The sequence below is a fragment of the Anoplopoma fimbria genome, chromosome 15, assembly GCF_027596085.1.
Source record: "Anoplopoma fimbria isolate UVic2021 breed Golden Eagle Sablefish chromosome 15, Afim_UVic_2022, whole genome shotgun sequence".
NCBI lineage: Eukaryota > Metazoa > Chordata > Actinopteri > Perciformes > Anoplopomatidae > Anoplopoma > Anoplopoma fimbria.
This window is the reverse complement of record NC_072463.1, coordinates 22,316,466-22,328,683: the sequence shown is the minus strand read 5'-3', so window position 1 is coordinate 22,328,683 and position 12,218 is coordinate 22,316,466. Positions and strand designations below refer to the sequence as shown.

At 40.6% G+C, this 12,218-nt stretch overlaps 2 protein-coding genes across 2 annotated transcripts in view; both read left to right on the top strand.

The window, feature by feature from the left end:
- The first annotated feature begins 477 nt into the window (after nt 1–477).
- Nucleotides 478–3,535, top strand: rsad2 (radical S-adenosyl methionine domain containing 2). Its single transcript, XM_054614610.1, has 6 exons — nt 478–871; nt 1,339–1,500; nt 1,691–1,920; nt 2,011–2,160; nt 2,961–2,993; nt 3,113–3,535. Exons 1-6 carry the CDS (start codon nt 493–495, stop codon nt 3,275–3,277), a joined length of 1,119 nt encoding a protein of 372 aa, XP_054470585.1. The 5' UTR covers nt 478–492; the 3' UTR covers nt 3,278–3,535.
- Nucleotides 3,536–4,914: 1,379 nt separating this feature from the next.
- The window catches only part of rnf144aa (ring finger protein 144aa), a 28,322-nt gene continuing 21,018 nt past the window's right edge, over nt 4,915–12,218 (top strand). Inside the window, exon 1 of the mRNA XM_054614611.1 lies at nt 4,915–5,117. The gene's annotated coding sequence lies outside the window, so the exon portion shown is untranslated. The remainder of the gene's footprint in view (nt 5,118–12,218) is intronic.

Sequence of the window (12,218 nt, the reverse complement as noted above, 5' to 3'; positions counted from 1 at the left end):
CTCTGCTGCTGTAAGCCTGCACATTTCCCCACTGTGGGACTAATAAAGGATTATCTTATTTTATCTTATTACTTGTATTACTGTATTACTTGTATTTTCACTGTATTACTTGTATTTGTAGCCTATTACTTGTATTTTCACTGTATTACTTGTATTACTGTATTACTTGTATTTTCACTGTATTACTTGTATTTTCACTGTATTACTTGTATTTTCACTGTATTACTTGTATTTTCACTGTATTACTTGTATTTTCACTGTATTACTTGTATTTTCACTGTATTACTTGTATTTTCACTGTATTACTTGTATTTTCACTGTATTACTTGTATTACTGTATTACTTGTATTACTGCAGGCCAAAACAATGCGTTTCCATGCGCGTCACCGGCACCCATGCTGGGTTTCGTTTTCGACTTGTTGTAAACAGAACCTACAGAGCCACTCAGCTGATTTGGTTTCCTTTTCTGTTTACCAGGTTCGCCCAGCGGTCATGTATTTAAGACTCGTCCACATCCACAGGCTGCGGCACACTGCTGGTCTGAAGATGCAGCTCTCCTCTCTGTTCGCGTCTCCGGTGCTGCTGCTGCAGCTCTGCATCGACAGCCTGCGCTTCATGTTTGCCAGCTTCTTTTCAAAACTTTATTACTCGACACCGGGAGTCTATTCGGAAACAATATCATCCGTTGCACCTGCTGCCAGTAAAGTCCACCAAGAGAAAGACCGAAATGTGATGACACCAACAAGTGTCAACTATCATTTCACACGCAAGTGTAATTACAAATGTGGATTTTGCTTCCACACTGCAAAAACATCCTTCGTCCTGCCTCTGGATGAAGCCAAGAGGGGGCTCAAACTCCTGAAGGAATCAGGTAAATTTGAAAGATTCATTTATTTTACATTACATTACATTACATTACAGTCATTTAGCAGACGCTTTTATCCAAAGCGACTTACAGGAAGTGTATTCAACATAGGTATTCAAGAGAACTACTAGTCACCAGAAGTCATAAGTGCATCTCCTTTCTTAAACAAGCATCTCAAAGCATAAACCAGAGCAAAAGTATAGTGCAGAGGCAGATTACTACGAAAACAATAATTGCAACAGACTAATCCGAATATAATAAGTGCTACAAACTACTACGAATAGGATAAGTGCAGTAAACAAATACAAATTCAATAAGTGCAGCAACTATACGAATACAGTAAGTGCAGCAACTAATACGAGTGCCATAAGTGCTACGAGGAAGGCTCCGGGTAGTACTTCCTGAATTTATTTTGTCCTTGTGTGTAGTGTCCTCTTGCATGCAGTTCAATTCAACGATCTGTTTTTTTTTAGGCATGGAGAAGATCAACTTCTCTGGAGGAGAGCCTTTCTTGCACGACAGAGGAGAATTTCTAGGGGAATTAGTTCAGTACTGCAAACAAGACCTCCAGCTCCCGAGTGTCAGCATCGTCAGCAACGGGAGCATGATCAAAGAAAAGTGGTTCCAGAAATATGGTAAGACTCCAAATTAGTCTCAACTTTGTGGGACAATTTCATTTTTCTTAACTTAGTATCATATTGCACTCATATTTAGACTAAGAAGAAAAAATGGGTTTGGCACCAATTCAAATCTCTCTCTCTCTCTCTCTCTCTCTCTCTCTCTCTCTCTCTCTCTCTCTCTCTGTCTCTCTCTCCTCCCCACCAGGTGATGATCTGGACATCCTGGCCATCTCCTGTGACAGTTTTGATGAATCGACCAACCAGCTGATTGGCAGAACTCAGGGGAGGAAGAGCCACATCGACAACCTCCACAAGATCCGCAGCTGGTGCCAGCAGTACAAAGTGGCGTTCAAAATCAACTCAGTCATTAACACCTTCAACATGTACGAAGACATGACGGAGAACATCCTCCAGCTTAACCCAGTCCGCTGGAAGGTAACGCCAGAAAGGAAGAGTGTGTATGTTTGCTTGTATGACATCCTGACACACATACTCACCCTCTCTGTCTGTGTTTCCTGTGCTCAGGTATTCCAGTGTCTGCTGATTGATGGGGAGAATGCAGGAGAGAAAGCGCTGAGAGAGGCAGAGAGGTTCGTCATCAGCGAGCAGCTGTTTCAAGAGTTTCTGGAGAGACACAGCAGCGTCCCCTGCCTTGTTCCTGAGTCCAATGAGAAGGTGTGAAATGAGATAGTTATCAGTGTTTACATGCACAAACTTACACCCTTAGACTTGGAAACTTGAATCTGATTTTGGTTTTTTACAAGAACATTATACACCCAGTGATATACTTTTATTCAGGGCATATAATCTGCGGTTTATATGGTTACAGTAAAACAATTCTCATATTGAAGTAAGGTGACATCTCTAAAAGAATGACAGCAAGTCAAATCACACCAAAATCTGTCACATTTTAATGAAGGAGTTAAAAGGAAGCATGAGTTTGTATGGTATCTTGATACCAAAATAATGCTATGATCATTGATATGAAATTATAGATTAACATAAAAAAAATATAACAAAAATGTAAATGAATAATACCTAGGACTTCATGCCCTAATTTAGCACTCTGCCACCTGCCTCTCTGATTTTATAAAACCGGCATGTAGATGGGAAAATAAACATTGGTCACAAAACTGCTTGTGGCTAAATGCATTTGCTGTCATTCAAATATATCTACTGCACTGTGCAAATCAGTTTACAAAGTGAAACAAAAATGGGATTCTGTGTGTGCAAATGTAGAATGTCACAGTGGTCAAGTTAAATGTCAGCCATTCTCACAGACTGAGGCCCCACCAAAATGTACTGTGGCAGAGACCAATTCATCCTGTATTTCGTCAGAAAATAATACTTGAACATTTCTGTAGGACATTTACTATTGGGAGTGTGGTTGGCATGTAAATAGTGTGACAATGTCAGGAAACAGATGCCAGGCCCTAGACTAACATAACGGAAGTGTGTGATCTTTGTCTTCACAGATGAGGAATTCCTATCTGATCCTGGATGAATATGTAAGTACACGGAATATTGTTTATTGACCAAACACACACATAACATTACTAATTTTTGCCTTCTAACTGTCTGATAACCTTTAAAAGTGTATTTGATTTACTCTTTCTTCATTTTTCAGATGCGTTTCCTGGACTGTCGAGAGGGACGGAAGGACCCGTCCAAGTCCATCCTTGATGTTGGTGTGAAGAAGGCCATTTGCTTTAGCGGCTTTGATGAAAATATGTTTCTGAAAAGAGGAGGGAAATACGTGTGGAGCAAAGCCGACATGAAGCTGGAGTGGTGAAAATGTTTTTTACGTTTGCTGAGTGATTGCACAGATCATGTATGTTGTTTTTTTTATCTTTAGATGTGTTATTTTTAAAACTTACTGCTTATGGTTGTAGAAAAACATTGTTAAATTCAAAGTGCAAATGTTTGTATTATCTTTTTTTTGTATATAAACAGATCCATATTGTAAATACACAGTATTGTTTCATTCCACTGAAGACACTTGTGTGAGCAAATAAATGTGATTTAATAAACATATTTCTAATTTTAATAATTAGGAAAAGTGTTTTATTTATGTGTTAGACTTGAGTGCACCTGGAGTTCAAGAGAACCTACCTAGGATTTTTAAAGGGGTTTAAAAAAGATCCTAATATACTGGATACCAATGAAATGTAGTGATTGATTCAAATAAAAATAAAAACTGCAATAAAAAATAAATTCCATTCACCTCTATTGCATTTGGGATGTATTATCTGTTCAGGATCTCAAAATATGAAAAAAATAAAATAAAAAAAAGTAATGAAAAATACAATGCCTGCATGACTTTATACCACTAGACTCTAGTGGTATAAAAAAGGCTACAAAACTGGGACACTTTTCTTTACACAGTTACACAGTTCAGTGACATGTCTTGTTTATTTTGGCTCCAAAGATGATGTGATGTCTTTAGAAAGCGAAGAAAATCCTTGTTTCAATAGTATATGAAACTCAAAATGCCCTTTGTTATTAATGTGACTGAAAATGAGTCAAATGTTTCACATTTTGTTTATCATTTTGGAAATTCTATTTGAATAAATGATATTTTTTGAAAGCTAACCTCACCTTTTAATTGCCAAATAATAACATACACTCTTCCCAGCGGTCAAAACAATGCCATTTACTGCTTTTTATATAGAAATAAAAGATAAGATAAGATAATCCTTTATTAGTCCAACAAAGATAATCCTTTATTAGCAAATTTGCAGACTTACAACAGCGTAGAGTAAAGTGCACACAAGAGACATAGTAGAAGAAGACAAGCTAAGAATAAAAAATAAAGAAATAAAAAATAAGTATTATAAATAAGCAATAAAAAACAGTAGAAAAAAACAACAATAACTGAAATATTATATTTACAGACAGAGAAAAAAACAACAACTATTTTAACTATTAACTATTAACTATTATTATGCATAATTGAGTTATATTTTAAAATATTTTCAGTTGCTCATTTGGCCCCCTGGGGAAAATAATTGCCCACCCCTGCTCTACAGGGAAGTGAGAGAAAACATTTTACTTTCATTTCGAACCAAGTGTTAGAAAACCACAATTGCAGTATTTGGCCAGCAGAGGGCGCTGTCGGTTCTGGGAAGGCGGAAGAGGGCTGAGCTCCTCTTAAAGCGGCCGCAGACGGGAAGAGCCTCTCACGGACAAATGGCGTCCCTCCAGTGCGGAGCAGCTGAGCCGCGGAGAGGTAAACACACCGCCCCCGGATGTCTTTGCACCTCCGGCCTCTTTGCTTTTCCGCATAACGCCTGGACATTGCGCACTCCTCGGTAATCGTGTGCAAAACGCATCTAGATACAGAGTCAGCTCTTCATCTCTGCTGGTTTGGTTCTGGTTTTGTCGCCGATGGTTGGTGGTGTTAGTGCTTCACCAGGGGCCTGACGGTAGCAGATCAGATGTTCCCACCCCGACGTTGGAGGGATACATAATGAACATGGGCATCACCCCTTCAGAGATCTCCTCTTCCTCCTCTTCCTCCTCCTCCTCCTCCTCCTCCTCCGCCTGACTGACTGGTTGGCCGACTCTTTCTCTAATCCAATTCAGGAGATCATCTTTCCAACCATCAAGACGGCGTTACCTCAGAAAGCCAGGTAAGTGTTCAGGAGCTGTAGTCTGTCTATGATCTGTCACAATTAACATATAAACTGCTGTCGCATTTAATTATCGTTTTTTTGTTTTTTTTACAGCATCATATGCTGCACTATTAGCAGTGTCTTACTGATAATTGTGAATTCCACCTTGGCCTGTTTTGCAGTAGACAGGTAGTGGACAGATGACATAGCACTGGCTGCAGGTAGCTGCTTCCAAACGACACCAGGATGGGCTTCAGTGTGTTGGTGCATGTGTGCCAGTACTGTGCTGTGTTTGTTGCTTACGCTTGATGAAAGTTGCAGCAATCGTTGTTCACCACAGTCTTAAATGGTACTAGCTGCAGAGTATTGCTTCTGAACTCCATGAATAACATTCTCAGAATGGATGGGTCATACAGTGTCCTTCTATTTCCATTTTAAGAAGCAGGTCCTCCCTCAGGGTACAGTCAGATTATAGGCGAAGCCATGAAACCAGGCTACTAGACAACCCGAGCTTTCCTGCAGCCGGTGCTGGCCAAGGCTGTAAAGTGTGTGTGTGTGTGTGTGTGTGTTTGTTAAGTGTGTGTGTGTACATCCATGAAAATCATTTCTAATGTCTGTCCAACCTGGACGTCGTGTTCTCATCTCCCCTCTTATATCCCCTCAGGTAGGCTAAGCTGTTTGTGTTTTCTCTGTCCTTTTCAGCTGAGGAAGCTAAAATAACATCCGCATCCTGTAAAGTCATTCTATCTAGATGTCAGAGGTCAATATGTGGAGAGAAACTGTTTCACATACAAATGTGTGTTCAAGTGCCTGGTTTTGTCCCTGGGCCAGCAACATCTTGAGGTCCACCCTGTTTTAAACCTTAGCTTCTAAGATGTCATTGTGTGCTATTGATCCCTCTCCTATTTCATGCTTCTATCACAGGAGCTACGTACTGAAACACACACTTTCACTCTTACACACACACACACACACACACACACACACACACACACACACACACACACGCACACATTAAGGGAATGTGGTATGTTCCACGTGGAATTTGACTGACATATAGCTGATATTGTGATGCACTTTTTCCACTCCCCTCAGCAACAGCTTGTCCCATCGGGGGAATAAATGCATCAAGCCACTACTTTGCTGCTGCTGCAGATTTGCTCGAAACAAGAGAAAGCTGGTCTTGTACAAAACAGTAACACATTCCTGTGACCAGCAGCAGGCAGCCCGTTCCCAGGGGAAAGTGGAGATGAGTTTACTTAAGAGTGAGAGGGAATGAGGTTATGATGCCCAGAACTCAGTGTGCCATTCCATTCCAGAGGGAGTACAGGTCAAAAACACACATGCAGGATTGTAGACTGAAACACATACGTTATCGGGCGTGCACATGTGAAGTGGACTTTATTTAGACAAGGAGGGGATGCGATTGTTTTGGTGTGCTGTAAAAGCCTCACAAAGCACAGGCCCTCTCTCAGTAACACTTCACGCCCCTGTCATGGGGCTGCCTGACCTTGGCTTCGCTATATACTGAACCATATTACTGCTGCGTTTTTGGAAAAAGGATCTCTGCTGATTATGTTATTGTGATGGTGATGATAAGGCACTTTGGTAAACATAACAGATATTCTGATACCAGGAAAGTCTGTAACTGGTTTTGTTTTACATTGACTCATCTTTGGGTTTGGCCTTTTGCGCAATCTTCATACTTTAGTTCTGCAAAACAGCCCCTGACAGGTTTGTCGGTTTTAATGGATGGAAATGATACAGCAGGGCTAGTGACTGACATACTGTTTGCCTAATACTGTAAACACATTCTGGTTCTTCATTCGTAGGATGTCATTTTGCATTCTGTTGCAATCGCACAAGGGTGTCCTGGGAATAAACAAGGAAGTGCTTTGGTTTTTCCAGACCTGAAGAGGCCGTCTTTTTGTGTAAGAGTTATAACTCTACTGTAGATCACACAGCAGCATCTAATGTTAAGGAGATTAGTCAGCCTGAGACGAAGTTGATCTAGAACTGTGACCCCCCATTTCGTTTAAAATCACCTAACCGTGAATTAAAACTCAAATTAGTGTCAGTTCCTCGTTTCTTGTTATTAGAGTGGTTTCACCGAATTGAGGAGGGTCTCTGAGGGCAGGGCATCCCTGAATTTAAATCTGCCATTTCTAAAGACACTAAGCCGTCTCAGATATACACCGGACGTTACTGCAGTGTACACTTGAAGTTCTCCTTTTATTCTACTAACATTTACACATCTAGTCATTTTGGTGTAATCTGACTCCAGGGGTTGTAGTCTGCATTCGTTCAGTTCGCTTGCCAAGGATTATGCAACATCTAAAAATGCCATTTCAGCAGGGTTTTTGAGAGCGAGTGTTCAAGGTTGGGGCCGTTTTCCAGGTATACTGTGTGTGTGTATTTGTGTGTTGGGGGTTGACGGGAGTACGAACCAGACAGTCAGCATTGCAATCATTTTATTTGTAAATAGCTGCTGAAAATGAGGTTCATTGCTCAGAGAGCGCTGCAGCTCTGTGTGTTATGGCTTGTATCCAGCCAGTTAGGACTGCGTTAGGATGAGATAAGGATTGTTATGAGAGCATTATGAGATGCTCTCGCGTGCCGTGCTTCTTCCAGACGGCTTCTGAGTATTACGAACTGCTCTCGTGGGCTCTGTTTTCTCCGAGAGGAGAGATTAGTAAAGTGAGACACTGTGTTGTAATATGTGCACCACAGATTCTGCTGACCGTCCAACACTCTCCAAGATTTAGGATTTCAGGAATGTCCCTTTGGGGTTGGGAGAGTTTCACACAAACGAGCAGCAAGAGTCAAGTCATTTTAGAGAGGGAGGGAAATTTATCCCACATCCAGGTGTTCATCTTAAAAAAAGTAATTTTCCTTTCCATCATAGTGACTGTCTAGTGGCTTTCAAGCTGTGACACTTTAGCCCCATCCATCCATCCATCCATCCATCCATCCATACTGCCTGACTGCCTAATGAGGGCCACAGCCAACAGATTAGAAACAGATGCCATTGTAACTCTGGATACATTTTTATTTGGTGGCAGATTTTACTGACTCTGGCAGAAAATGGCCTGAAAATAGATAATGCAGCATCATTATGTCAGAGTATTTCCAGTGCAGCTATAATGGAGTTTTATAAGAAGGACTGACATTTAGAAAATCTTTCTAAAAAAGTTTCCAGTTCCAATTTTGGCATCCGTCCCACACACTCACACTGCAAGGGCTTCTTTATACAGTTACTTATTTGGAGAAAAGTCCAGAAGGAATATGTTGTTGGAGGAGAGAGTAGTTTTTCCACCCACGGTAGCCTCCACAGACTAAAGGCCAATAACAAATGATGCTTCGTGTTCATTAACGGGGTACAACTCACACTATGACTCGACTTGGAATGAGCCAACTCTCTGTTCTTACTATGTCTGTCTCTGATACTGATGCTCCTGACCTACACATAAAAAGCAGCAGAAGCTCTCTGCTGAAAGTCATTCTCTGAAAATCTCTAACTAAAGTAGAAGAAGATGAGTCAGGAGGTAGGCCGGGATCTGGGAGTGCCAGGTGTGAGCCAAAAGCTGGTGAAATCTGGCACGAATACCATGGGGGAGGAAAACAGACGAACGGCACAACTATGAAAAGTAGGCATTTCAGGACAGGTCTGATTACATTGCTACTTAGTCTACTAAACCTCTTTCTGGTTCTTTGTTTCCCTTTGTGAGGGCCAGACTAATGCTTGGAACACAATAACTATCTAAGCACTGGAGACACTTCTTAGCCTTATATCAAGACTTGTCCACTTAAACTTAAATAAATATTTGTAGTTGTAATCCTTGAGATATCGGTATTGGTTGATCGGGCACACCTGTGGTTACAGTGGTAACAGCAAGTGAGTTTTAACACGAGATCCAAAACTCTTGTAACAGCTACTTTGTCTGATTATATAATAGAGGATCAACTTGTGTTTCTGTTTTTCCCGCAGCAAACTTAATAAAGAAGTCAGTCAAAGATAATTACAACCGCAATCTGGTTAATGCCTCGTGTTGTCTTCCACACAACAGCAGGCCACAGTGAAGTTGGTAACTTTGCTGAGGAGTTGGAGGCAGAGTTATAGTAATGGATATCAGTCTCGGTCTCAAGACCACTTTTTGAAGGTCTCACTCATCATTACTGTGATTGCTCAAAGGGAAAAAAGGAACATTTCAACCCAGAATGTACTTCTGCAATGTCTTTTCATGTTACACTTACACTTTTAAACAGTATATCTAGTTATAAAAGATCAATCAAAGGTCATTTGAGGAGCGCCTATGGTTTGCATGCTCTACTTGCAAGGTCTTAACTTGGACCCCTTCAAAGTCTTGGTCTTGTTTCAGTCTCGATACACTCTGATCTTGGTGATGACTCCAACACCTTTTTTGGAGGTGTGAAGCCTGTCGCCTACAACTCTTAACGGCTCACTGCAGCTGCTCCTCGTTGTGACATTATACCTGGAGAAAATTTAAAAACCGGTTCGGTCCAAAAAATGCTGTAAACAACCACTGTCTTGTTTTGTAGACACATTTCTGATGACAAATCACTGTTAGTGCTAGTCATGTGGGGGAATGATGATCTCCACCACAACTTTCACAGTATACAAAATTCATTTCTGGTTGCATTTCCATAGGAAGGCCATTGCAGAATAAAAACTGACCATAGATGACATACAATGGGGTTTGATTTCATGATGACAACAGTTACTTTTGTTTGTCCTTCTGTGATTTTTCATGTCCTGAGCTGTAGTGGTAGACACAATGATCAGTTTCCGTCATCACTGTTAGCTCCTGTAGTTTGGCCTGCAGTGTCATGGCCCTAGGAAGGATAATGAAACTACAGCTCTGTCAGGTTGTCTTCAAATAGTTTAATCAGTTATCCTGATAATGATTTCCTCTCATGATTATTACTGTATGACATCCCTTTAGTATAATCTACTATGTCACAACACTGAAGGTGAGAGCCTCACTTGTGGCAGCTCTACTTTACTCTGGCTGACTAGATATCTTGAACCTTATGAAGAGAATATGTCACGGCCAGGGCCTGACAGAACAGGTAAGGGTTGCTAGGTTGTCATAGGCAACCAATTCTTGGCCTGTGCTACCATCAGTAGCAACGTATTTTTAAAATATAAAAAATAGGGACAGTGAACAGCAATACTGGCACCCAAAAGTAAAAATGTTTTTGTTGCATTGGTGATATTTCAATATTGCCGTTATAGTAAGAACCCAAAGCAGACAACGATGCATGTGGCAACACTGCACGTGCGTTGGTGTGTTTACCTGCGTGCACTTGGGCATCTGTCCTTGACTGTGTTGTGTAAAGTTCAACTAACCTGTGAACATCAGAAATAAATGTGCATATTGATTCAACTGACAAGGAACCAGATGAATGTTAAAAAAAAAAAAAAAAAGAAGTTCTTGGATTTCAAAGTATCCTGGCTTCTTAACAGAAAATTACACTGCAAAGCATGAACAACATATACATGACATGTATACATTTTCATTATTAAGATGTCATATAATTGCATAACGTATTCATTTTTCCTATATTAGTCAACTAAAAAAGGGGACTATATTTTCAGTTTTGGCAACAAAAAGCTGAAGCCTGGTTGCCAGCCTAGCAATGACTTTTAAAGTTAGTGTTGAGCGTTAATGTCTATATATGGGCTATAAAATCCTAAATAAGGCCAAGCAACTAGCAAAGTGTATGCATTTTAGTTTCATTCAGTGAAAAAGGTGAGTGGATGAATGCAAGCACTGCTCATGACACTCCCTTTAAATGTGTCACCATTGTTTTTCTACACTCTATTGATATGTAGACTCAGAGAGAGAGAGAGAGAGAGAGAGAGAGAGAGAGAGAGAGAGAGAGAGAGAGAGAGAGAGAGACCTCTGTCTTTGGAGTGTTTCCTCTCCTTACTTTTAGTGGGTTTTCATCCTTTGTGTATCTACGACAAACCCAACAACAGGACGCCAGTGCATTTCCTAAGATAGTTCATGGCTTCCTCGTTCCCATTCTACTGCAATGGGACTCAGAAACTGGGCTCCCTTTACAAGGCAGCAGCTCATCAAACAGCAAAGATGCAGGATGAGGGCAGAACAATAAGTGAGAGACAGAATATGCTGTTGTGGCAAAATATATAAGATGTGAGAGAGCCCTCTGTGGAAGATGATATGTTGGAGTGTCCATGGAGACTGAAGGAAGATGGCAAACGAGGATGCCCAAGATCCTGGGAAGACACACAAAACGTGAAAATTCTTGAGTCGGCACGCATTTGTTTTGTCTGCATTGCCCCAACTCAGCGATTACTGAAATTGCTTGTGAATTGTTTTGCCCGCTGCTGGTGAGAGTGTCACCGTACCCTGCAGATAAGGCTATGAGTGCCTCTCTGTTGGAGTGGCTCTCTCCTCCTGAGACCATGAAAACTCTATTGTCCAGTGGAGTGACAATCGCCCTGTCCACGCAGCAGTCACACTCGTTAGTCTGGCACTAGTTATGTCGTGTTCTCATTTCAGTGAAAGGACAAAACTGTTGATGAAATATTGCAACATTTAAGTGTCTCAATCAGCACAATGCAATCACTTTAAAAATGAGGTAAAATTGCACGTATTGTTCTATACTTCTTTTCTTGTGTAAGCTGATTGCAGAACTTGCCGTGAACTGCTCAGTTCTTTTAACCTGCAAATGCGTAACAACAGTTTTTCAGTCTTGTGCGGTAACATAATGTATGTGTCCCCATTTATGTGTATGTATATGATAAAACTGATGAGGCAGTCTGAACATTATGTTCCACCTCATCATGGCATGTACAAGAAGTCAACTTCAAAAGCAATACGTTTTTTTAAAAAACATTTTACGTTTAATCAGTCAAATTTAGATAGGAATTTTGTAAGCTTGACTGGATTTTGATACATGCGTAAGTAATTAATTGGCTTATCATAGTTATTGGTGGTGGCATTACAGACTGCATTAGTTGGAATGAATTATTTATCATCTGTTTTTGTGACTCTAATAATAGTTTTTTTTATGGGCTGCCACACTTTTTTGGGCTAGCAGCCAAAATGCCTCTTCTTTTTCTTTCAG

Coding starts and splice junctions, on each gene's coding strand:
- rsad2 (XM_054614610.1), top strand. CDS start 493: ATGTATTTAAGACTCGTCCACATCCACAGGCTGCGGCACACTGCTGGT. Junction 872..1,338: donor CAAACTCCTGAAGGAATCAG/GTAAATTTGAAA, acceptor GTTTTTTTTTAG/GCATGGAGAAGATCAACTTC. Junction 1,921..2,010: donor TTAACCCAGTCCGCTGGAAG/GTAACGCCAGAA, acceptor TCCTGTGCTCAG/GTATTCCAGTGTCTGCTGAT.